This window comes from Spinacia oleracea, chromosome 3, assembly GCF_020520425.1.
Source record: "Spinacia oleracea cultivar Varoflay chromosome 3, BTI_SOV_V1, whole genome shotgun sequence".
Lineage (NCBI taxonomy): Eukaryota > Viridiplantae > Streptophyta > Magnoliopsida > Caryophyllales > Amaranthaceae > Spinacia > Spinacia oleracea.
Genome location: NC_079489.1, coordinates 92,079,444 through 92,107,159, shown reverse-complemented (window position 1 = coordinate 92,107,159; position 27,716 = coordinate 92,079,444). Strand labels below are relative to the sequence as shown.

Below are 27,716 nucleotides of genomic sequence, written 5' to 3'. Positions count from 1 at the left end.
TTGTTCTTAATCCAACGGAAATCAAACTTGTCATAGCAAGGAACTAAGGTTTGGATGTTAAAACAAAATTAATCCCAACCCATAATATTAGAACTTGATTCTACAGAACATACAATATTCAGACAAAAAAGGTTCAAGAGACGGTTTGTGGGAACTACGAACCTTGGAAAAATACTCCCCCCCCTTGCTATAGAACTTAAATTTGTGGGAGACCTTCCTATCAAAAGAGCCCAATAAAATAGAAAACTAACAAGAAATCAAATAATAAGAATGAAAACTCAGAATGTCGAACATGACACAAAAAATGGAGCAAGAAGCAGCCAGCCATTTAACTTCTGCACGAATCACCCCTTGATTGAATTCTGATCAGCGTCGAGGCTTATGCAGACGGGGCCGATTGCAAAACACCCGACCATTGGCTCTCACAAATACAGCTATAGCGATGCTTAAGCTTGCCCACAGAAGTGAAAAGAATAGGTGTCGCCAATCTAACCGAACTGTTTATCAAAATTGCAACAAAAATAAGAACATCTGGATGTTTGTTGTACGCAATTATTCTTAGAGAACAATATCTATCTATAATAAAATGAGGTACATAAGATATTAAAAAACAAATCCTTGAAACAGAAGGATGATGCAGGCAACAAACATGTACCAGAATTGGGCCAAAAGATCATGCCAATTGGAAACCAATCCGATTTTTCAGGATGCTGTATCATTATTAATTTGTTGGAAGTAAACATGTTGTATACGTAAAATATAATCATAAAAGCTAACATAGTAACCATTTCAAACATAACTTTGAAATCCTTGTGCTACCATGGACAAATCCTTGTGGTAGATATTAGAAAAGGAAAAAGTATAACATGATTTTACTTCTAAACTTAACACCCATGAACATGAAAGGAAAAGTAGACTTAAAATATATCTGAAAGAAAACAATCTCACAGTTTGTTAGTTATATTCTGGACAATTTAATTCCAATTGGATATTGGTTCGATACTTCATTCACCAACTTGCAACGAGATCGACCATACCTAAATGCAGTTGATGTTCTATAGAAAGTGAATTAGTTAAACCTGGGATTAGTTACTTTCCAAAAAATATTGGACGCAATGTGATGAGTTTCAGTATCCTAGCACAACGTCATGATGGTTTGAGGAAAATTTTAAGCTGTTGGGAGTTAGTGGTTGCAGTTGGAGGCTGGATAAGAGTTGTTAAAGGAGGTATTATTTTGAACAAGACCATGTTAGTTCTCTGGCACTCATAATAAGAGTTTTTTTTGCAACAACAGAGCTCCTCCAAGGAACATTTTTATGGCTTGGTTTACTATGGACATAGGACAGGCTTCTGTCTTGGCAGGTCATTTCTACTGATGTTTGTGTTTTCTGTGGTCTGCATGGGGAAACTGTGGAGCATCTATTCTTTCTTTGCTGTTTTCTGCTGAAGCTTGGGTGAAGGTTCTAAGGGTTTTTCACTTGTCAGGCCTGCTAGAGGATTGTCAGAGGAATTGAGTAGGTTATTAGACGCAGTAAGAAGTCAAGCCTCAAGTTCAAGTTGTATCTGATTTGTTTTGCTGAATGTATTTAAAAAACGTGGCTGAAGAGGAATGGAATTTTTTTCTCTCAGAGTTGTAAAGTTCCGGATGTAATTTTTAGAGAGATTATGTTTAAGGTAGCATGGAGAGCTTCTGAGGCGCAAGTATAAATCATACTCAACTCTTAGCGCTTTTTGCTTTTGCCTTGGTTTGTTTTGCTTATGGTGATTCCCTTTCATTGCCAAATAAATACTAGACACATATCCTCTATTTGTTGTTTTTTTCCCTGCATAATACTCATACTTGGAATAAATTAAGCCAGTTTTCCTTTTATTTGTGTGCTATATGATAGATATGTAGACCAAGACTCCACAGTCCCACTTCTTCCTGGTTTCCTCTTCTGTTAGGTCGGGGGGTGAAACAAACAGGTACACTGAAAATAACACGTGGGCAACTGAAGCAAACTTGTTTATTTGTAATTCTACTTTATAAAGGAAGAGACTCATTTGCATAAGAAAAGTCAGCCTTAAGAAAAGAACCCAACAGTAATATACAAAACACACCTTGCTTCAGAGACATGAATGCGAAAACGATTCCAGCCAAGACCAAGGAAAGACCTATAGGAACAGACTACAATAACAAAAGTCATTAGATCATTACACGTTTCCAATGGACTGTGTCTACAAAAGGGTAAAGAGGCACATAGGGAGAAAAGGTAGCCACTGAATTCTAGCGATAAAGTTATAGCAATCACTCACAGCTACAGTCTCAAGGCCTCCTTTTTGAGGTTGTGTAGTCATATCTCGACTGACAGAAGCAATGAAGTGTCCATGCACCATATCAATGGCATCCTGGAAACATGGCAATAACAAGTGAACAACAAATAAGGGATCTAGTTTAAGGAATGTTTTACATGACCATAAGAAATCAGAAAAAGAAAAGAATTGAGTAACATGAGATATGAATATGATGTTGCTGGACAGTTCAATGCAAAAGAGACAACATGAACTAATTGATACAACCAAACTTATTTTAACTGAATGGAGAACATATTGAGTACAAAGCATTAGATTTCAAACATTTTCAAGGGAAGATTGATAATCATGTATCAGAAAAAGAAAAAAAAAACATTTTCGACAAGGCAGAAGTAGTACACTCCACAATGCACATTTAGTGTTAATGCACTATAAAAAAAATATTAAATGGAGCTGCAGAAGGCAAACTGAACTACTGATGAACAAGTATACATTAGCTTGTAACATATCAATTATTTACTAGATTTTAACCTGCTTCGTTTTCCATTTTGTCTAATCCTCAATAGTTGTCCACTTTGCTTTAGAGAACATGCTACTCTTTTCTTATCAAATCAAACATAAAATTATGCAATAACTCACTCTTTAAAAGTAAAATTATTTACTGCAGGAAGAATACAGGAGCCATAACTAACAGATACGAAGTATTACTCAACGAGCTACAAGGAAAGTTATTACACCTGTTTGGTTCCATCACAAAAGTTATTCAGATAATATCTAGCAAGTGCATTCCTCCCATCATTGAACACACCTTCAAATGTACGCTTGCCATATCTGTAAAATAAAGTGTTGCATAAGTACATTGCTCTGCCTTCTTATGTTGAAGTTAATATTAGCTTGTGGAATCAGTACAATCAAAAATATAATACAAGTATCAACTATGGGAACAAAACATTCTTAATAAGTAACAACATAAAGTACAAATGTTAACAGATTGATACAATGTATCGTTATGATGCCATATGAACTAGTCCGAATACGCATAAGAGAGAGCAGGGGAAGGATAGCTAAATAAATTAACCACTGATAACTCATTACATTATTTTCTTATCAACACTAAACCAGGACCAGAAACAAGTTATCAACAACTTTTTTTTCCTGGAATATAGAAAAGTTTAGGCAACCATAATACCATACTAATACTAACACACCCAACGGAAAAACACATCACTCAATGAACAACTTTGAAACTGTCCTTGTCAGTTAGACCCGATAACAATTGAAAGTCATTGCATAACAAAATTGGAATACAAAACTTAAAAATAATTTCTGGAGGAAGTATATTTAGATAAGAATATATTGCCAAACAAGGAGAATTACAAGGACAGAAAATCCACCAAAATCAAGCAATAAATAAATAAATGAAGAGCACCAAAAGAATATCCTCAAACATAGTGGGGCTTTCTCTGTACAAGTCTAGTTACTTCACCTTGTACAGATGAAGGTGACAAAGTGCCTTACCTGGACTAAGTGAAGGTTACAAAGTACCTTGGTCCATAGGAAGATCCCCTTTTTTATGCAACTTTTTCCCCCTCCCCCCCCCCCCCCCCCCCCCTCTTTCACCGTAAGAGAGGGTATTTTAGAGAGGTAACTTAGTCATCTAGGAGGGAGGAGGGGGGGAAGGGGGGTCTATCTGTCAACTAGAGAGGTAATAATCATGATTTGCAGTGGGCATCAAATCAAAAGACATCTTTACTCTTTTGATGGAATGTCGCAACTGCAGGAATACTAATAATTTAACAATCACCACTTTCATTTTCTAATGAACTGCAGAAGATGTCCTGCTCAGAAATACAAAGAATTTCTGATGTAACTAGAGCCCAGTCCATCAAATACAATAGAATCAAAACAGGCGTGGCTTTCAGGAGGCCTAGTCAGACACACAGAAGTTGGCCCCAAAATTTTGGGGGCCAAAAAAGTCGAGTTAAAGTCTAAAACCCAGAAACAACGGAAAGTCTTTCTTCCCCACTTGGGCCAATTCACATGATAGTAAATGAGTAATAATCAATAAAAGTAAATAACTTCCCTCATTAAAACCCAATTAAGCTTTTCAATTTCTCCACCAGTTTCCATGATTTTGATTTCTAATACTTTGTAGTTGATGCTCTTAAATCTCAATTACTATATCTCTCTCTCCAACTATAATCGACTGAACTACTTCCTTTATATTTTTTTGCAATAATGAAGAAATCACCCATTTTCATGCCTATCAAACCATTTAATTCATTTTCTCAAATAACCCGTTTAAAATCTTAAACATTCTTAGTATTTTGGCTCTATATTTTTGTATAAACAATCTTAATAATGTGATTTACATTTAATTTTCACAAATTTTCTAGGGGCCTAATATTTAAACTTAGAACAAGGCCCCCATATTGCCAGAGATGGCACTGGAATCAGGTAAGCACTTAGGATCCAGTAAAAAATAATGGCCACAAAAAGTCAGAGGTTTAATTCTTCATCCACAGGCCCACTGGAGATATGTTTTCAATGATGGCTTTACAGATAACAAAAAATGATACACACTGGTACTAAAATACACCACATCTAGAAGAATCCATTGGCTTCAGGAGCCTGACTTTGCCAAAAGTTGTATCAAAATGGGAAAGCAGTTAGTATATAGTTAACGCATCTACAAAAATTAAAATGGATTGAAAAAAAGAAACTCTATTTTAAGGGGTATAACAAACTGCATCTAACCATAGACAGGTGTCACACACTCACAGTTGCTACAACAGGAATTCTCAATTCAGTGACTTTCGATTGTGGACTCTTGAACCCACCAACCTATAAAGCAATAACACCCCTCCAAACAGAGTACCAAAATTACATCATGCAATAGCACACAAAATAAATAAATAAAATTGGAGTTCCAAGCATATGGTGATGTAAGCTCTCCATACCACAAAGACATGCAGCAGATTTCGATCTTGACAACTACTGCCTTTTAAACAATAGTTGCTCTCTCCATTTTTTTCATGTATGCCACTCCCATTTTCCGAGTTGGGATGTCCAACAGTTAAATGACATTTACTTCGAGTAAGCTTTATCCCTCTATTTATTCTTTAAGTTGAAAGCCAAATCCCACCAACACCTATTTCTCTATACACAATCTCATTTATCTCCGCGCAAAAAATAGACGGTACTTAAAACAGGACGGGGAGTAGTGGACATTTGCCAGAGGAGACTAAGAAATTAAATGATCTCATAAGTCGTCTACATACCCTAACCATAAAGTTCATCAAAGCCATGAAGTATAAAGAGTATTCCAGTTGAATAAAAAATTCCCAATGTTTTGGGGATGAATATGTACTCTACTAGCCTAGAAGGAGGTGTACTATTGGTATTAACAACATGAGTTAGTTAGGATTAGCTTGAAAAGGAAGGCATTGAGTTTGTAAGATGTGAGAGTGAAGAAGTCAGAAAATACCTAGAGGTGACCAGTGAGAAAAACAAGAAGAAATTAGTTGAGTTTTATTTTGTTTCTTTTACTCCCTCCGTCCCAAAATTATAGTCCTGTTTTTTAAATCGGGTGTCCCAAAATTATAGTTTCGATTCTAATTTTGGCTATTAAGGTCCCCACTTTCTCATGTACTATATTAATTAAAAATGCATTGAAAACCCCAACCATGTACTATATTCCACCTTCCTATGTACTATATTCTCTTTCCCTTGTACTTTATTCCATTTTTCCATCCAACTCAATCATTATTTGTACTTTATTCCACTTTTTCATGTACTATATTCCTTTTTTTTTAAAACCCGTGTTTTTGGTCAAACAGGACTATAATTATGGGACGGAGGGAGTAGCTTTTAGTGGGAGTGTCAAGCCACTATAAAGGTCTGGGGTTGTAATGTCTGTACTTTGTAGTGATGACTTAATTGCATTTCTAATACAACCATCTATTGAATGTAAGCCAAATTCTGTTCTTTATAAAAATCTGATTATCTGACCTATTACAGAATCAATGCTACATTATATGTACAAAATAAATGATTCTATAGAAATAAACCTACAACCAACCTTAGTTTTAAAAAGCGCGCTAAAGCGCTGGGAGCAAAGAAGCGCCACTAGGAATGCTTCTGTTGGCAGAAGCCAAGCGAGGTACAGGAAGCGCATGCTTCCAAGCGCTTCTGGGGAGGCGAGGAGCGATGGAAGCGTGGGCTTCCTGTTGTCTGGGCGCGCTTTAGATCCCCACGTGACTTATCCTTCTTTTTTAAAGTATAACTGATTTGTTTTTAAATGCACCTGAGTTTTAGTTTTAGGCAGTGAGGAGTAATTTGAGAGAGAAAAAATCTTTCCATTATTTTGGGGGTTTTGGAGAAACCCTAGTGCGATTCTCCAGCCTTCTCGCCGCCCACTCCAGTCTTCTCAGCGCCCGCTGCAGCCTTCTCGCCGGCCAGCGGCCAGTCGCTCCAGCCTTCTCGCCGGATTTTTCCTTTTTCTAGTCTTTCTACTTACTTGTTTTATGTTGTTTGTGACTTTTGTGAGCTTGTGACTTACTCCAAGTCTTTGTTTAGTACTTTAGCCTCTTAGAGGTATTTCGGTGTCTAGTATGAATTATGCTTCCCTTTGTTAATTTATGCATTTATAATATAAGTATCATGTTGTTTTAAGTACAATAAGTATCATGTTGTTTTAAGTACAAAATATGTTCTAGAAATGATTTTAAAGGTTTTTGGCACTTAAGGCTGCGTACGCTTTGCGCTTAGGCTCCATGGCTCTTGTGCGCTTCGCGCTTTTTAAAACTAAGCAACCAACAAGTTTAAACAACGTTGGCATAATTCTTGTCAAAGTGAACCTACTGAAAAGCTGAAGATAGTAAGCAGTAAGCACCAAAGCCAATCACAATCACGCAATTTTTTTTTATATCCAAGGGACAATGCCATCCAAAGAAATGCACATTTTCGCATTTACTCCTGCACAAGTATAGAAATATAATGTGCGTTCCCTTAGAAAACAATGATTACATACCTGACAAAATCCCCTTTCAAAGCAGGAGTGCCAGAATACTGGATGCTTACATTATCCCCATGATTTGCCCACACTAAAAGAGAGACGAAAGAGGAAATAAATCAACACCTTTGCTTTTATACTATTAATATAACGTGAATGGTCTCTTAAGCACCAAAAACGCCTTGCACCTTTGTTGCAATTTCAACACTGTTGCATCACTTGGATGTGACTAAGTGAGCTAATGGTTTCAACAATGTCAAAATTTCAAATGATCAAACACCATTTAAACAAAAACAGTAGTACTCACATATTTTGAAATTCTCATCAAATTTTAAATGTGAGCTAATGGTCTCTTCAGCACCAAAAACACCTATACGCCTTAGTTGCAATTCCAACATTTTCCGTCCTATCATGCTCTGTTACCACAATTCATGAAGGCATGGCATAACATCAACAGTATGAGATCAGCAAGATATGTTAGACTAATACAAAAAGTATAAAATAACTGAATAAGATAACTGCAGTGAAGAAAATGTAGAGAACAGATGAAGTTCAATTAACACAAACCAGATACGCCGCAAAGAAAATTACCGAGTGTTATCAGAGGGAAGTTTTTCTAATCAACACCCCACATAATGGAGTTCAACTAGAAACATACATGGGAGAGTGGATTCTCATTCAGTTATAGCACAAGTCAAACAGAACCATTCAACAAACCCACCTGTGTGACATTGGTGCGATCTAAGCAATCAATACAATTTGTTCTCACAACGCCACTTTGCTCCTCAATTTTTTCTCCTTTTTCATTCAGCAGGAGATACCTAAGACAGGAATTGATTTACAGGAATGAGCAGTCCTTAACATGAACATCAGTAACTAACAAGTACATAGGATGTTCCTATATATACAACTTAACAATTTCCAGCATTCATTGAAAATATTAATTATAGTGATAGAGGAAAATATTAACAACCATTAATAAACGAAAAAAGTTAAAGAAAGATCATACTCTGTGTTATTCCATCTCAAGAAGAAAAACTACATACATTCAATAAAACAAAACAACTGAACATACCAGATTCGGTAGGTCAACATACTCTGTTGCCAAAGAGTTTTAAATATTGTAGCTTCTAATTCATAGATCAATGAAATTTTAAATATGGTATATGGAGATTGATTTGTTCAGTACATGGAATGCCAAACTTAATTACAATACTCATGTTCCAAGCTGTTACATGCACTGTACTCCATATGAGCCAGGTAACCAGTTCAACTCCCTCTCCTGCTGTCAGTGGCCTCAAGAGAAAAAAATGGAGCCATGGGTAATTTGTAACAAAGTGCAACAAACTTTGCTCACTTCGAAATCCCTCATGTTGATCTAAATAATTCTAGACAACTTCTTCCTGAAACAAATCATAAACAACCTCCTCCATCACCACCATGACCACAAACTGGTCTTTATTATTCACTCCAGTCTCCAAACAGCTCTAAGTTCCTTTTCCCACACTTAACTAGAGGTGCTTCAAGTACACAGACACAGATTCCTTATGCAGATGCCACTTTAACAACACCTCCAATAGGCAGAAAAATAATCATAAATCCAAATTTTTCAATTCACTCATCACCTTACAGCCTCATACTCCACGAACCACCAGAAAGAAAATCAAGTCCGCACAATCAACATATACCTTCTAAGTCCAACCACACTCATCATACTTTCCAACTTTCTACTAGTTCATGTTAGTTGCAACTTTGTGGGGGGGGAGAGGGAAGTTAGAATCCTGTCAAATTAATAAAAAAATTAAAGGTTCCTATTTTGTCGTAACAGCTAAGTCTGAGTATTTAACATAAGTCGGACATTGGTACATTAGCTGGGCCAAGGACCCAAGGCCCTCTTAATTATGGAAAACTCGATAGAGTATAAAACTAATCTTGAGGCTCCAACCATCAGCTTAAGCTTTTGGTTGAGTTGGTCCTCTGACATGGTATCAGAGCTAGAGTGACACAAAGGTCACAGGTTCAAATCTCATCCACCCCTCCTTTCAAAGTGGAATATTTATCGCCGGGCATGAGGAGCCCCATGCTGCATCCACACTTCAAGCCCAAAGGATTTCATGTGAGGGGGCGTGATAGAGTATAAAACTAATCTTGAGGCTTCAACCATCAACTTAAGCTTTTGGTTGAGTTGGTCCTTTGACAAAAATGATTGTGGCCTCAGCCCGATCGATCTTTTGGGCACGCAAGCAACAAAAGAAAACCTTTCCAGTTTTCTTAGTACTCGCACTCGGTCGAGCCACTCCGCCCGGGCGAAGCTCTTTTCCAAGCTTTACTTCCAACACCTATGTCAAACACTTAACACTCCAACAAGGGAACGGAAACCTTACCCAACTCTTCAATTTTCACTTTGACGAGGTCCTTATATCATCCGATTATGATGATCGAAGAACCCGAAATGGTTCTATTTTCTCAATTTAACCTTAGCTTCTCATATGATCTTGATTCTATATATGTATACGTAGATGTCATAGGAGATAATTGGGTAATTCTTTTAATTGAAAAGGTACAGTTGTACATGTGCAGGAGAGACTAGAGAGTGGTTTTTGTTTTTGAATGAGAGGAAGTGTGGTACCTTGACTTTATAGAAGTAAAAAGAGAGAGGCGTTAAAATATTCGTGGGACCTTTACCAAAGTAGATAGAAAAAGTAATTCGGGAAGGATAAGAAAAGAAAGTGTGAGAGGGAGTTATTAAAATGTATTGAATTCGCTAATCTTCATCATACAGAAAACTTCAAAGACTAAACTTTCATCATCGTTTAGTAACGATAATGAAGCACTAAATTCATAATGAAAGACCTAAAGCTTTAGCGAGTTACTTGCCAAACATGAAACAAGATTTAAATTAAGACTTAAAGTTATAAAAAGTCAAAGTAACACGATTACAGAAGATATAAGTATATCAAAGACTAGTAATAGCATAGCTCCCCGATATAAAAAGGATGAAAATAAGACAAGAATTCTCATAAACCGGTATTTTTAAACTAAATCGATTGAACTCGACTCGAGGATATTAATGATAACGAGTCAAATCTAGCAATTATTAACTCTACTAGAAAACTTGCAAGAAACTCGCAATTTTTTCACTATTTTAAATTTGTACTTCATATTAAATTATACAGAGTATGAAATATTTAATATTATATGATTTCTCTATTTCTTGTTAGTTGACACACTTCCATTTTGGGAAAGTTTTGTATGCTGAATTGTCATCTTTACCCTCACTCCTCTTCTCTGTCACCCCTTTCCCCCCATCGCTTCTCTTCTCTCTCCTCCCTAGCCCACATTATGCCCTCTCCCCACAGAGTAATCAACTACCATGGCCTACCCCCACGACCCCATTTCTATTTCCTCCTCCCTCATCGTCGGTGTCCTGATTTCTCCTTCCTCGCCATCGGCTTCTCACATCCGTCATCTTCTCTCTCACCGTCGCAGACTATCTTCTCTCCTCTATCGCTGGCCGGAAGTTGCTCATTTGTTCCCCTCGTCTTCCCGTCAACGTCCCACACGTACTAAAAACCCTAACTTTAGCGTCGTCCTCCACCACCGCCCTCACAACCCTAATTCCATCGCACTTTTCTCTCCCCCCGATGTGTTGTTATTAAGCGCTTGGACTGGAAAAACACATGGCATTAAAAGACGATGAATCGATTCAAATTGGAGAGGTACGGAACTATAATTTAGAGAAATTTGGGTTAATTCGAGAAATTGTTGATTTATAACCTTATGTTGTTATAGATTTCAGTCTCATGGGCTTGTTCGCCCAGGTTGGAATTGTTGGATCTTTCCCTACCCTAAGTGACGGTGAGGAAGGGAGTGGTTGGGTGGTGACGAAGGTAGGGGTTGTGACATGTGAGTCTGCTGACGATGACGGAGGTGGTAATGGTGAGGAAAGGAGTGATTAGGTTGTGAGTCTGAGAAGGAGAGAAGGGGACAAGTTTTACGGCAAGGACATTTGCGGCGAAGAAGGTGGGTGTGGAGGTGGTGGTTGAGGAGTAATTGACGGTGGGTAGGGGTGGTTGGTTATTGTTCTGTCGAGGAGTAGTGTATATGGATAAGGATAGGTAAGGGTAGATAAGGGTACTTTAGCCTTTTGTGTTTCTCTTTTACTTTAGCTTAATACATGTGCCTATTTCAAGTGTGTCATTTAATAATAAGAAACAGAGGAAGTAATACACAAGGTTGGTTTTATTTTTCATAACGAAAACTTTAACAAAGCAATAGGCATTTGTTTCTGGCGAATTTTAAGTCTTAACTCAAGCTTGACTGTCGGGCTCGAATCAAACGTCAGATTTTTGGGTTTTCTAGTTTTGAAGTTCGAGTTGAGCCCGTCTTGTAGTCAATTTTGTCATTCTAAAATTTAGTGCATTTGTAATAGCCAAATTCAATGTTTGGTGCCATTGTTACCTCTTGCTTAAACTAAGATAGAAAATAATGGGCATTGACCTTATTGCCTCTTGCTACAACATAGGCATACCATTATGCTATAAAAGTAAGCGTTTTTCTCTTTATTCGTGAAAGAAAAGGCTTTTAATTGTTAATTTAAGCACTAGTATATGTTTTTGAGGTTCCTATTAACCTTTCACAAATACCCTGAGGCCCCATTAAGAGTAGAACAAAGTGGTGGTTACAGCCTTACATGAACATGGAATTGAAAACGAGAGGACGGGAACGGGACGGGGAAGAAGGGAGTTGCTCATACCTGTTTTTGTTCAAAAAATCTGAGATTTGGTCGTACAGGATTGAAAGTCGCTCGAAATGCATGTGTCCACATATACGATGGAAATCGAAGTGCAAATATCTACACCAGAAAATGGCCTTAGCAAAAATAAGAGATATTAAATGTAAGGGACAAAGGAATAGAATATTTCAAACACCTTATTTCCTCATTCACAATCTTCTGCATTGTACTCCCATACATCTCGCACAATTGGCCCTCACCTCCGCTCTGGCAAGAACAAGAACAGAAAATGGCTTAAGAATCCTAGCAAAGAAGATTTTATAAATGTCTTCACTAACATAAAAAGCAAGCATAAAGAGCAAGTTGTTTGCGTATAAGCATCTTCTCACAAATGAAAATCATCCAACTCAAAATTTGGAAATGTTGGTTTTGGAAAGTAGTCCTTGTACATCTATAAAATATATTAATATTATTTGTAAAAAAAAACCTTTTTCTTTTTCGAGATGGTCATATAACCAAGAAGTTCCTTTACATACTTTTGTAATACTTGGTATGGACCTTTGGGTTTTCAAGTAACATAGAACCAAAAAGTTGGAAAACATCAAGCAAGAACAACAAAATGGAGTGAACATAGGGAGGAAATCTGACTAGAATAACAACTACTCCCTCTATTTCCTTTTTGTTTGTCCATTTAAAATATTCCATTTCAAGAGAGAAATTTTGACCATGCAAATATATAAAGGGGGTGTTCGGTTATGAGAGGTTTGGACAAAAAAGAGACGTTTGAGGTGAGTAGAGGTTTGACCATTTCAAAAAGCTAATGGGAGTGTTTGATTATAAGAGTTTTGGAAAAGGAGTTTTTGGTTTAAAAGGCTAATTTTGAAAAAGTTAAATATATGAGTTTTTGCATTAAAAGTTTGAAAAAGTGGGTGTAAGATGACAACTTTGTCCTAATTTGTCTCAAATTACAACCCTTACCAACCTACATCTTTATGTCAATGTCTTTAATGGTCATTTTACACATTAAATAGCTAATACTCCCTCCGTCCCACATTACTTGTTACACTTTCCTTTTTCATCCGTTCTAGATTACTTGTTACAATTCTAAATTAGGAATGACCCCGCAATTATTATATTGTCTCTCTCTTCCCACTATAAAAAGTTTGATCCCTACTCTCTCTCTCATACAATTAAAAAAATACTTCACTAACTCCTATCACATCTACTTTTTCAATAAAATAACAATTGATAACCAAACAACCACTTATCACCTAAAACTTTGTACAAATGTAAGTGTAACGAGTAATGTGGGACGGAGGGAGTAACTTAAAACTAGTTTACCAAACACTTTACACAAGCATCTAGTTAAACCAACTAACAACTAATTGCCAAACAAGGCCAAACACTTCATAATTTTTGAAGTGCATAGCTCAAGACAAAAATTCTCAAATTTATGCATTGGAAACTGCAAAAAAAGGCTAATGGGACAAAAAAAAAAAGGGAGGTAGTATAAAATTATTGAATGTTGGGGACTTTATACGAAATACCAAACACTGATAAGCATTTACTGCTCTTCTCTTAATGAGAACAACATCATGGAAAAAGACAACAAAGTTTCACAAAACAAAAAAAAAGCTAAATCCTTGCATAGAATAATGTAAGAGTGAAACGAACAAGATAAGAAGAAACATGTCAACGAAAGCAAATGAAAGTTACTAATATTCTGTAAGTGACAACTATTTCAGTAACACTCTCCTACCCATAAAAAATTTAATGTCCCAAACTTATGTTCGCAATCATTGATTTAAGGAAATTAGGTTAGAGAAGTTTTGGAGAACTCTAAAAAGAATAAAGGGAAAGGGAAATCAATAGAAAGACGAACCAAACATCATTAAGGGAATCAAAGTTACCGTTTCCCTTGCCTATTCTTGAAAACCCTGAACCAAACAGCCCCTAAGTTTGTCGAGCAAACCATAAAGAGAATCCCGAGAGCATTAAGTAGTATATGACACATCTATACTTGGTAGGTACACCATATTGATTTACATGACAATGGCTGGTGGGATCATTTCTCCCATAAAAGCTAGCTGGTATTCAGTTATGCGCTGTGAGAGGCCGCATCCAGGCAGGTTACATTACTTATGTAGGAAAAGGCAATACTTGGGTTCAAAGTGTGTATATGGGGATAAACTGGTAAACTGTCAAAGCTAGTTACTCTTGGCTTCAGGGTCCTCAGGAAAGTGTGCTTCGCACATATGGGTTTGGAGTAGGTATTATGTACCTAAGCATTCTTTGATATATTGAACAGCTGCTTGTGTGAGCTTAAAACAAAAGATAAACTGGTTATGTGACGATGATTTATGCCTTATTGTGGCATTGGACCTGAGACCCTGCCTGTCTATTCAATACCGACCCTCTTGCCCAGCAATTCATTTTTGCTTCGTAATTTCACTTGCTATTAAAAAATTGCAGGCTACAGATATAATCTAGGGAAGAAAGGAAGCAGATCCTGGAGTTAATCCGAAGAGAAGAAGTGCCATCCTTGTATTGATGTGATGGTTTGCAGGATTTGGTGTGCATGGAACAATGCTCTTTGGCAAGATAAAATTTTAACTACTTGTAGTACTTCATGCAAAACTCAGGATGTGTTTGTAATCAAATTCATAAGCTCGTATCTAATAAATGGCTGATAGAGAGTGGTTTCATTTCTTACTTTCTGCTTTCAGATAACTGGTTAGCTTAAAGCAGTTTTTGGTAGTATCTTCTATAAACAGTCCTTTACCAGAACTAACTTGTTCAATAGGTAAGATGAGTCACATGTCATATTTTTACTGGTCCTACTTCTAAAAAATATAAATAATAAATAAAATAAAATCCATGAATTTTCTTTTATGTCTCTTCTCCCACGTTACTCTGGGAAAACTTTTAGCACTGTTAGGCGCTAGCCACGCTACTCAACATTGCAGCCACCTCTCCTACTCCTTTGTTCATCTCCCTTTCATTCTTAGTTTATAATGACACGTAAATTATCAAAATAATTCATTTATAAAGAAACTCAAATCAGAAAATGAATGCAAGGAATAAAATAAAAAATCAACCCCCTTTTCCCCAAATAAAAGGGCTTAAAAAATTAACAAAATTCATAGGTTAATTTCGCTTTAATATTCATTCATCTTCCTCCCATTGTCAATTGCAATGATGTACCAGCACGAGTCTTCCCAAATTTGATTTTGGTGTTTGAGATGTTAAATGAACTTTTTTTTAATATGCGAATTGCACTGACCAATATAATCACGATCTTTCCAAATTTGATTTGGTGTTTGAGTTTTTCAATTTGTCATGGATTTCTCTGCAATTGGGGGAATCAAAAACAACATTATCAACTAGGAGGAGAGAGAAGGCGCTGTGAAGAAAGGGGGTAAACATAGAGGAAGGATTAGAGCTGGTTTGTAAATTTGCACCAAAATCTCACTGAATTTTCTGGGATTTTAGGCAAATCTGGAGCTGAAGGAAAACAATACCCAATTTTTAAATTCATTTTGAGCAATTTCTGTGAATTTTAATTGTAGGTATTGGAAATATATTCCAATTCCACAACCCCTTTTTCTGAATATATTACATATTTACATATGGGAGTATGTATACATATGTCTACATTAATCACTGATAAATTTTTTCAAATAATAAAACTTGAGTTACATCAATGGCGGATTAAAAGACTGCAGATGAAAGAGGGAGGAGAGAGAAAGGAAAGCAAGAGGAGGAGGAGGAGGAGGAGGAGGAGGAGGAGGAGGAGGAGAGTGAGGTGATGAAATTAAGGAAAAGCGCAGATGACCAATAAGATAATGAAAAGTGTCACAGGCATTAAATGGGTTTTAGAAGAAAATAGGCCATGTAAAAAAATGTAGCCGGTCACTAGTCGGCAGGGACTGTTAAAAGAAGAAGGTAAAGAAATATAGGATTATTCTTAGTTCCCAAGGATGAGACTGTTTTAAGAAGACCTCCCAAATGTTGGATTTTTAGAATTAACTTCTCCTAAAAATTAATTAAACTTAAGCTCAGTACATACTCCCTTCGGTTTTTTTATGACGTACCCACTTTCATTAAGGGGTGTTTTTTTTCTACTCACTTCTACTTTATTCTATTTTTGGCAAACATGCACTTTTACCATCTTACCCTTTTCCCACAATATTTACACATTTCCACTCCCCTTTCTCTTACTCAATCACCTTTTTCTTACACCTTCCCACTTTTTTACTGCATCTCTCTTGCTTTATCCACCTTTTTCTTAGTCTACGGTACTTCAATAAGTGGGTATAACAAAAATAAAAACGGAGGGAGTATTATAAAATTTAAGAGAATCCAATTACGCCTAAATCAGCCCTATCAACAAGACTAATTATGTTGGTCAATACAACTAAATGATAGGAATTGTTCTCATACCTTATTGACAAGATCAACAGCTAGCACAGCACCGTATCTTTTCCTCAAATCCAGGAAATGTCTCTCAGCAACTTGTGGCTGCATGAGGCACAAAAAAAAAACCCTGTAAGTTAAACAATCAGATTATGAAATTCATTGAAAATGTGGACCCCACCCCTAAGAAGAAAACTCACTGCTTCCTCTGGGTTCACGATTTCGAATTTCGGTTTATATTTCAGATTAACAATTTGCTCCCACAGAAATGGCATTGACCCACGTACCTGCAGACAGCATAAGGAAAGAGTATTACTCATACCTATAACCTACACAACACAGCCCAATACATAAATGAAGAGAGCAAGAAATATCCGCGAAGACTGCTCATTTACTAAAGTCAAGTAATACAGTTCATCAGATCAACATTCTCAATCAGTCGAAATCCAAATTTTTTTCCCTTTGCGGCCTCCATATCAGCAAATGTATGGAAAATTCATTGACTCACCAGAAAAACTTTTTGCACCATAGAATTATCATTGTGTCTTTAGGTTGGCCAACTCAACAAGAAGATTTTGTGGTAGATAAACTACTAATAACTATCATCAGTTAAAACAGATCAAACTTTCAGGAAGAGGTGAGAACCAAGTTATTTCTCACTAACATACATGGAACTTTTTCCCTCCCATAATATAGTATGGATCTTACTAATACATAATAATCTGAACCTACTCTTAGTACTAAATTGAAGAAAAAATACCAGTTAACACAGACTCTTATGACAAGTTGACAACGCTACATCCATAAAGGAACTAGCATTCTAGCCCAAATCACTACATAATCTGGATAATAATCCCAATATAACTTTACCTATAATGCATAAATTTCAAGGACGGAAATAGTTAAAGACATACGTAAACATTTTATAAGTATTCATGTAAAACAAGCGAAGAATTTTTTTGAAGAATTTTATTTTAACATTTTTTTTATTAAACCACTTGGAATCGAGGGATTCTATTGTTTATCATCAAAGACATAAACCTTTAAGAACTCAAAAACTACAAAGAGAAATCAATACACTAGTGTTTGCTCATTATTTGAATGTTGCTTTCCACCGTAACCCCTGAAATTATGATACTCTTACCTGCACAAAAGATGCTGTGTAGCCATTCAACTGCATAATTTGCTCTGTTTCAACAAAATTCGCGACATAACCATCAGGATCAGCTCCTCTTCTCCACATTCGGGTACCTTTAAAAAATTGAGGACTCCTGAATCATTACAGTGACTTAGTTGATGGAAATAAACCCTATTTCCTACCAAAGAAAGTGAATGAAAGATGCACAAATCAGGTTGTTTGTCTTGCAGAAGCTATTAAAAATTCCTATAGAGAAACAGGTAACCAAAACAGTAGCCTACCTTAAGAAGGAAAATCAAAAATGGTGTAGCCTATCAATGATACATATCCTTTTCAGTATCAGAAAAGTAGGGACTGGAATATTAGACACCACAATGTCATACAATTCATAATTTCATCTTCACAAATCTTCAGTAGCTAAACATTAAATTACAAAAGAGAATTTTTTATCATGTACACAGAGGGACAGCAAGGACCTCTCAAGAATGATTTTGTAAGAGCATGATATATACTCCCTCCCCCTTTTTTGTTTGCTCCATTTGACTTTTCACTGTCTCCAAGACACGACTTAAAACGTAAAGATCTACAATTCTACAGGCGTAAAAAATCTAAAAAGTTGATAAATATACCCTAGTCTAACAAGATCTCACATGACTAGATTATTTGACCCTAAAAAATGCAACTGCGCAAACATTTAGGGACTAAGGTACTCCCTCCGTTTCGAAATAATGGGGACAGTTTACCTTTTCAGCTTGTCATTGTAAATGTTTCGAAACGGAGGGAGTATGGAGTAACTTTTAATAGAGGCAATTGCCGATTGGTATCCCTCCGGACAATCAAACTATATTTGGCACTCGGGTTTTCGTCATGGACTAAATTCCATAATATCAACAATATTAAGAGCATACACAGAAGATTACCTTGATCTATTAGAAGAATAACCCTACTCAAAACAGTGGAATAACACACATAACAAATGAGACAGAGACACCTCAACTATCAGAATGAAGGAGATAGGAAGCTGAGTTAAAAACAAAGTACCTTTGTTTATTACTTTATCCTTGCAAATAAACCAATCTCTAGCCTTTATGTCAGCGCATGATAAAATAAACAGACTCTTTTACATCATGGATTGCGTTATCATATTTTCTAAGTATTCCAGTTCCAGCAAATCAAAATAGTTTAGCTGGCTTTCAATTGCAGATCAGTGGACCAGAGAAAAGATAATTACTAGATGTATGCCATAACTATAAGTCAATAAGCAATAAATTGTGATCAGATTAAAATAGGCTATGTCATCACTTCTCATCTCAGCAATTAAGAGTAAGTTTTCAAGTACATTGGCAACATAGGGCATGTTCAATGCATTACAAGATCCTTGCTCCACAATTTTAGTCATTTAGAGGTCTTGGGGTCACTAGGTTCTCAACAGTTTCAGAGGATACCCAAGGCGAAAGACGAGTACAATAACAATAGGCAGAAAAGGCTCCTGGTGGAGCAGTAAAGTTAAATTTTAAATTAAAACATGCATACCAGTTCTCCTGGTACATCTGCGAGCAATCAAAGTAACATCAATAGTATCATTCCCTATACCAGCTTGGAAGTGATGGAAAGCTTATGACAGTTAAGGACTCCAGTCAACTAGGAAGATATCAATGAAAGTTGCTTCCAAAAAACAGAAAAACTACATAAGAAAAAAGGATACTTCCTTGGAGAATGGGAAGCAAGTATGGATCAAGCTGCCAAAAAAGAACAAATGCAATAATAATGCAATAGCAAGAGTAATAGAAACTATTGAAGAAACAGTAAAGTGGATAACTAGTAATAGTGATGATGGGTCAGAAACCAACAACACAGAGAAATAAGACCATTAACAAACCTTGTTGTCAATAAGCATTTCCATCATATAGTTGTTCCAGCAATATCTTGGGTCTGCCTGCAACAACAATAACTTAAGCATTGACAAATTCCCTTTTATATAATCAAATTAGATTTTAAAAAAATAATAACAATAATAAGCATATGCAGCTCGCCAGCCTCAAACAGAAGTTAAAATTACAACTGAACTCAATTCCTCTGAATCACTTAACTGAATGGGCATAAAACCCCTAAACCCCCTATCCCAACAAGGAGATGAAGAGTAAGGCAACACACTTGATAATGTGGGCTATGAAACAGAGTCCCAAGAACATAGTACATTTCAATAGTTGAAAGTTGGATCAGTTACAAAATTGTAGTTCCTCCATTATTTTTAGACGCAACTTTTTGACTTTTGCATTATTCAAATATTCTATTTTGACTATGTTTGGTAATTTAAACTCAAGGAAAAACATAGTCATGTGATCATCTTGTTACATTCATCTCAAAAGTATATTTTCAAAATATCAACTTTATACAATAATTACTTGTTGATAATTAAAGATATAAAGGGTTAAACTTATGCATTGGCAAGCACGAAAATAAAAATGTTGCATACAAAAATAAACAGAGGAAGTATTTCGCAAGGCAACTTTTTTTGTGGTTCGAATGGGCAGGTTAATTGATAAAGTTTATGTTTCATGATACTGTGTAAGTCTTTTTATAGTCTGGACTCTGGAAGCCTTTTGCTTAAGTTTTGAACTAAGTTTTTTCCTTATTTACTGCTAAAAGCACTAGTGACAATTACATGCACAACACAAGATATGATATTCGAGATAAATAAGTAACTTCACTTTGGTCAATAAAAATAAACAGCCTCGTTTATTTTAAAAAGAAAACTTGAAGTACTACGTCACTTAGGTCAATAAAAAGTTCTATATAGGAACATCTTTCATTAAGAAAATGGTGTTCATATATGTACAAAAGTAACTTATCTGAATAAGTCTTTTAAAAGTAAAAGGGAGAAAATGATTACTGACTACTTCCACATGAATTTCAATACCTCGCACACAAACTTGAAAAGAAGTAAATTTCCACTGTGGTAGTACGGTACCCCTAAGGTTTAATGAAATACACCATGTACCCCAATTTTTCTAAAAATTCCCCATGTAACCCCACAAGGTTGGATATAATATCTAAATTGGAACAACCTAATGGAGATTTCGTTTTATCCATAAAAAAAAGAAAAAGAAAAGAAGAAGAACGTGAAAGACTACTCCAAACTATCACACTTAGCGCCAAAGAAAATAATCACCATCTCCGTACTACATATAGGGGACATGAACCTCATCTAACCTTAATCCTAACCTTTAACTAATTAATGGCTACAAATCCTTTCCAACATCATACCGAGCATATCCACGGCTAAGGTAAAAGTAACAGGTGCTGGTAATCCTCTCATAACCTTTATACCGAAAGAGACTTGTCACTTGGGCTCTAATACCTTATGCCAATAAAATTGAACAAACAAATCTAGATTTTTGCTGATATAAAAGTTGGACAAGTCCTGCCCAAAGGCTTCTGTAAGAGGAGCTCCTGTGAAAAAATATATTAGGCAAGACTATCGTCCGGAGATCTCTAAAATCCATATAATCCCATCTCTCAACTCTCCTTACCGATGCAACTTCAGGTCGACTTTTCAAATGCCCTCACCAACATAGACATTCACCCATAGCTTATACTCAACATCCGTAACTCCAACAGTAAACCTTCTTCCAAATATCTTCATTCAAAATTTTATCCCTTAAAGAGTTTCGTACATGCATCTCAACATACACATCTTTCTAGTCTGCGACATTTTTATTCCTAATAAGATCCTTCCTAAAAGGCCAATATTAAAACCCACATAATAAGGATGGTATAATAGCCATCCTAAAGAATTTCCCCTTTACCCTCAGAGGTGTGATATGGTCGCACAAAACCACAGTTATTGATCTCAATTTAAGCTACCCAAACTTAATCCGGTGAGTACATAGTGGTCAATATCTTCATCATTTTGCGAAAGGACCAAGGTACTTAAAACACTCACTAATGGGTATCTGTTTACAATCTATTGTTACTACCACCTCAATTGAATCCTACTCAGTGGTGGTGACACTCCATGTACTCAGTTTTGGCTTACTCTGCAATCTTAAATTTACAATGTGAAAGATCAAGTCACATGAATTATCCTAATGCTTCTGCCTAAGACTCCCAGCCAATAGAAGAAGCACAATTCCTTCTGTATTTCAATTGTTCGGTTGTCAATGCTAAACAGTGGTTGCTTCAAGTATCTTTCCAAACACTAAGGGTTTATTTAGCCAAACTTTTTGAAATCAACTTTTGTTTCCAAGAAATGGTTGAATGGTTACTGTGTGTAAGAGGTGCTCACCCACAAAAAGGCATCATCTTAGTTTTTTTTTTTCCAGATGACATTATGATGTTTTGAAACCCCGACAAGATAAATTGGTTCAGTTTTAGTATTTTCTTTCATGCTAGTACTGATATCGATCAAGTCCTCAATGTCGATTTTATTTCGAAGAGAAAAATCGAGAATTTTAAAATCCAAAGCGGTGCTTGCAAGTAGGGGTGTTCATAAAAAATGGAAGCCACGAACCGTACCGAAAACCAGATTTTAAACGATCGGTAAACCGAATAGAAAAATTTAACATAAACAGTATGGTAATCAAACCGGCAAATTAACAGTTAAACGAGGTCGGTTACGTTTACACATTTGACAAAACGATTAACTGGAAAAACCGATCTATTTTTAAAAAAAAAAATTTTAATTTAGTTGGAGGTGACAAAAAGCACAAAATAATACTTCCTCCATTTTTTTTTAATTGCACCATCTTGGATTTCACGCTTGTCAATGCACTATTTTAACCACTAATATATCTCATTATACATTTTAAAAAATTATAAAAATTTGATAATTTTAAAGTATATTTCGAGACGAATCTAACAAGATCCCACTTGATTATATTTTTCCTTACATATAAATCACAAAAAATAACTGTATAAGAATATGTGAATAGTGCTAAAACCAAGATGGTGCAATTATAAAAAAATGGAGGAAGTAGCAGTTAAGTATTTAAGTATAAGAGGCTTTTGTTTGTGCTAGCACAAAGTACTCTAATTTGTAAGTTTTCTTAGCCCACTAGAGCATTACTCCATGTCTCATTGTCTCCATTAGCTTAGCCCACCTAAAGCTAAAGTGGAAAGTTTTCATCTAGGGTTTCATCCTTCAATTGCATTCTAAACTTGTCAAATTCTCCTCTCTGTAATTTGTAATTTGTCTCATTTCCTTGTCGAACAGTCTCCCAAATCGCCATTGTTATCGCAAGCTACCGAGAACCACCGAGGTTGTGCTCCCCCTCCTTCATTGTCATAATTTTAGTCCTTGTTTGAGGTTACTTATGTTTGACTTTTCACATTCTCCTCTTCGTAATCTGTTGAACGGTATCCTACATTGCCATTATTGTTGCGAGCCACCAAAAACCACTGAGGTTGTTGCTACCCCTCCTTCATTCTCGTAATTTTAGTCCTTGTTTGGAGCTAATTATGTTGGACTTGATCTTCATTTTCAAATGTTTCTTATTTGTAAAAATTATTTACAAATAAGGTAAAAGCGATAAAAAATTAATTACAAAAGTCGAATGGTGGATTATGGTTAGCCGGGTAACCGTACCGAAACCGCGGTTGACCGTTCAAACAGTAACCGGTTTAAATGGTACAGTTACGATTCATGAAAATACCAAACCGAAACTTTTGGTTACCATTCCGAAACAAGTTTCGTGACAGTTAACCACGCAAGAACTCCCAACTCCCCTACTTGCAAGTGCACTGCTGATTTTTGAAGTGAAGGCTAGTTTCAAGAAAATTTAGAAACGAACATTCTGGTATTGGTGGTTAAGGCTCTTAGCTTGCATGCTTTGGCTAAGTTATCCAAGCGTAAGGTTACCTTAGTTTATTTCATATTAACTACTGTATTAGGTTTCAGCTTGGTGCTTTCTATAACCGAAAATTATAGACTCCAAAAATACTCTGTACAAAGGTAGTCCCTTATTTGTAAGTAATTGTCCATCCTCGACTTTCATGGGCAAACTTATCAAATATCACCATTATTTTCCTTCGTTGTATAATACGGAGTACATTCATACTATTAGACAAAAATAATTGATGGATAATCTTACAAGATAAATTTGCACAACATTTTCAACTTATTACTCAAATACATACATCGAAGAATAAATTTTCAAAATAGCAACCTTTGACCACCAACTAGAATGAGGCGTTGTAGTGAAATGGCGACAAAATTAAAAGTTGAAGACACTAAGAGAGTGTTTGGTTTGGTGTAAAACATTTTCATGGAAAACGATTTTCCCCTTTTCAATCATTTTATATTGTTTGGTTTGGCAATGGGATGGAAAACAATTTTCCATGACTCCCTCAAAGGTGGAAGAACCTTTTCCATTTAAAAGGAAAGGAAACCATTTTTCCTCCTTACCTCTCTCTTCCTTCTTCCCATCTATCTTCACCCATCTTCTCCCATTTTCCCTTTTCTATGAATTTTCTTGTAAAGAACCAAACAAAAATAAATTAGTTTGGAATTGTGTTTTACCTTGGAAAATCATTTTTCACGGAAAATGATTTACGCCAAACCAAACAGAGCCTAAGTCTTTTCATTTTGCACCACGATAATTTTTAAAATTCCGTGTTCAAATTACTATAGGTTTATCAAGTAAATTTAACCAACTAACAATAGTTACAGATCCTATGATCATGTATCCACTCTTATCGACAAATAGTAGGCTTACCTGTCTCCAAAGAGGGATCGTTTTTTCTTCATCTCCTAAATCGTGCAATCTCTGCATACTACAATAGACAAATATTAGATATTTGTAAACACATTGCATGCTTGACTAGCCTCCCCCCTCTCGCCTTACCCGGTCATCTTCTGCAAAGTTGTAATAAGGGCTAGGGTCAAAACAGATGATGCCTTCGAATCTCTATTATCTCTATTAACTCATAAGGAGTTCGTTGTCCACCTAAATACCTTAAAAGCCTCTATTTTTTATGTACTTTTTATAAAAGGTTGCTGTACATTTTTTTAAAAAAAAAATTCTAGTACACCGATCCGTGCATTCCTTCCAAACTTCCACCCCTTTCCCCCAAAAAATGGAATACCAGTTGACAGAAACCTGACCACTTATCCTATGAAATCAAGCATAATTTCATGCTCATAATAGACAAGTCTGAATCTGTGATATGAGTAATAAAGAAATAAACTTAGGTGTAAATCATGTTCGGAAACAAAAGCTTTAGCCAAAAGTACGATGTTGTCAAACTAGCATGAAATAGGATTAAAATGCCAGAGGAGCTGCATATTCAGCCTGACAAACTCTGGCCCTTAACAACGGTTACAAAATCCATCTCCCCACCTAACAACCTGCACCATATACCTAAAGTGTCTATAAATGCCTTTGCAGTTGATATAAAAAGACAAATCCATTATTATGACTTCTCAATATTCTCAGTGATGCATGTAGAGTCAGTAAATAGCTCTTTTTAGAACAAAATAAGTTGGATCAGGTCACTATCTGTCTAGTGTGGGATACACTTGATACTCGGCCTCAGTTAGGTATTGTACTTCAAGGACTTTCCCAGACTGGTATTGTGATTCTGACACTCACTTAAGAGCACTCTAACTATACTGCAGTAGTTCACTTTTTTATTCATGAAATTATCTCTGCTTCATAAGTGGATAGTTAAAATGGCAGAGATGTTACTTTATGGGGACAAGAACACTGAAGAGAAGAAAAGAAGAAATAAAGGATAGAACAGATAAGATACCTCAGTGTTAGATTGACGTCATAAGAGAAAAACAACCCAGGAGTGCTCACTGCAGCAGTTAACAAAGAGGAAAATTCTGTCTCCATCCTTTTCTGCCACAATTGGCAAGTCCAAAATATGAGCTTCAGTCTCTTTAGAAGAATGAAATACGGAAAAGAAAATCCTTTAGTGTTACCTGCTCTTCTGGAGAACTCTTAAGGGATTGATCACAAGGTAATATCTTCATAGATGAAACTTTAAAGATAGGATGCCCCAGGTAAGATCCAACAGCTTCGCGTTCTGTAATCACAAATACATATAGCCCTGCAATGTTGAACACAATTGGGTTGTAGATCAACAGATCAAATGACATCTAAGCATTAGTTGTGGCTTTAAACCTGTTATGAGAATTTTCATGCCTTAGATGCCGTCAGAACTTAGACCAACAGCTCCCAAAAGAGAGCAAAATATATTGAAATTAGCAAATCCATGTAAAGTTTTCTTTAATGGTATTCTGGGGCAAATCCAGAAATTATATGTAGCGGAGTCACTAGTTAAAATAAATGAAAAATTAACTAAACTTAAGCAATCTCTTTTGCCAAGTGAGGTAATTTGTAACCCCACTTCCATACACTGAATCCGCCAGTGATGGTAGCACGAAGTCACGTAATTCTTTGATCAATTTTCAAACAATACACAAAAGTGCCAGAAATTGCATCGTCCTTATGAACTTGCAATTCAATTTAGGTCCTCAACAAATCAACCAGGAAGGACTGAAAAGTGGCAGTCACTTGATCAACCTAAGATTTAAGTTCCCACCAACTCTGGGAGTGTGATAATGGACAAGAATTAAAAGTAAAGTATAGGAAGAAAAAGGAAATGCAGAAGCCAATTTCATAAAGCATTTAGTATAATGGTCAACACAAGAAATTAAGAAATCGGAGTGCAATGTTCATGCAATGAAATACACAACAATAACCATGCACACAACCAAGTAAATCAGCTTACCTGCCAAGAGCTTCAGCACCCCCATCACACCATAAATCGTCTGAATTTTCGGTACGCGCTCAGCACTGCATTGCGGAAGCTCATCTGACAATAATATATAATTCCAGTCAAAAAACCTAAACAACAGCACAATAAGCCCAAGCACAAACACATCTTTTTAAAGCAAAAGATCCAAAAAAAACAAACCAAGTAGCTTCATGGATCCATCCACACGGCTGACTGACAAAAACGAGCCACCGGTGCCATCAGTGGGTTCGATAACATACTCATCAGGAAACTCCCACAGCCTCATTCTTGCATGCAATTTGTGTCCAGCATCTCCCTTCCCCATCATTGTCCACAATACCCCAGTTCCCCACTTCATTAACAATAAAAATAACAACAACGACAATAATAACAACGTTTCAGATCCATTAAACCAATTAACTCGTGCAACAATCTAGATAAATAAGCATAAAATTGAAATTCAAAACAATTAACATCAAACAAAAACAATAATTAAAATTTAGCAGGCAAGGTCATAATCAAAATTATGTGAAATTATCTTAACTCAACTATTTAATTCAATGATCAAAGACCCATAAATTTACATACCTACGTGAAAAATTATTATCAAAGTCTACGAATTCATAATAACCTAAGAAATTAATGGAAAAATAGAGGAGGAGAAGAAGAAGATCAGTGAAACTTACCGGAGAAGAAAAGTGGTAATCGGAGATTGAACGTGGTAAAGTGAGTAGAGGAGAGAGAGAAAATAACCGGGAATCTGAAATCGAAGAGAGAGAGATATGTCGTGCACGTCGGAAAAAAAAAAGGTGTCGTTATTAATGCCTGACTTGTGAAAATTTAGTTAAATTGTACTGTTCCGTACGTGAGTTGAGGAAACTCGATTGAATTTCATCCTCCCTTATTTCCCCTGGAAATAGAGGTCCTTTTTGTTGTTTTAAGCTTGTTTTCCCAATTTAATAAAATAATAAATAAATCTTTTTTTAATTTGTTGTTACAAATTAAACAAATTCTTAATTTAGCATTTGTACAAAACTTATTCCATAATCTAGTGTTTAAGTAGGCCCGATATTACGAAATAAATTTCATTTAGTACATTAAAGCAAAAAAAAAATTTAATTATTTCTACTTCTTTTCACATTCTCACAACCGTCGTTGACGCCACCTTTGACCATGTCCACCAAAACTCATTTTCACAACTGTCATTGACGCCAACTTCGACCATGCCTACCAAAACTGTCAACCATCTCGGTCATTGCAACAACTATTTTGACTTTAAAAACTCCCTACTAATGTGATTTTTTCCATCAATTAGCGTACTAATCAAAGTTGTGAACTTTGTAATACTACTTGTTGAAAATTATAAAATATATTGA

At 35.9% G+C, this 27,716-nt stretch overlaps 1 protein-coding gene across 1 annotated transcript; it reads right to left on the bottom strand.

The window, feature by feature from the left end:
- On the bottom strand, positions 1 to 27,243 carry LOC110782554 (phosphoinositide phosphatase SAC7). Its single transcript, XM_056840578.1, has 21 exons — positions 27,027 to 27,243; positions 26,521 to 26,692; positions 26,335 to 26,418; positions 25,523 to 25,650; positions 25,348 to 25,439; positions 24,312 to 24,369; positions 19,475 to 19,531; positions 19,301 to 19,334; positions 19,129 to 19,209; positions 17,602 to 17,708; positions 16,658 to 16,744; positions 16,485 to 16,562; positions 12,238 to 12,308; positions 12,063 to 12,161; positions 8,028 to 8,127; positions 7,614 to 7,722; positions 7,325 to 7,397; positions 3,030 to 3,123; positions 2,296 to 2,388; positions 2,101 to 2,167; positions 1 to 497 (listed from the first exon to the last, which is right to left on the bottom strand). Exons 2-21 carry the CDS (start codon positions 26,666 to 26,668, stop codon positions 367 to 369), a joined length of 1,791 nt encoding a protein of 596 aa, XP_056696556.1. The 5' UTR covers positions 26,669 to 26,692; positions 27,027 to 27,243; the 3' UTR covers positions 1 to 366.
- Positions 27,244 to 27,716: the final 473 nt, after the last annotated feature.

Coding starts and splice junctions, on each gene's coding strand:
- LOC110782554 (XM_056840578.1), bottom strand. CDS start 26,668: ATGATGGGGAAGGGAGATGCTGGACACAAATTGCATGCAAGAATGAGG. Junction 25,440..25,522: donor AGAGTTCTCCAGAAGAGCAG/GTAACACTAAAG, acceptor CAATTGTGGCAG/AAAAGGATGGAGACAGAATT. Junction 7,723..8,027: donor ATCGCACCAATGTCACACAG/GTGGGTTTGTTG, acceptor TTGTGGTAACAG/AGCATGATAGGACGGAAAAT.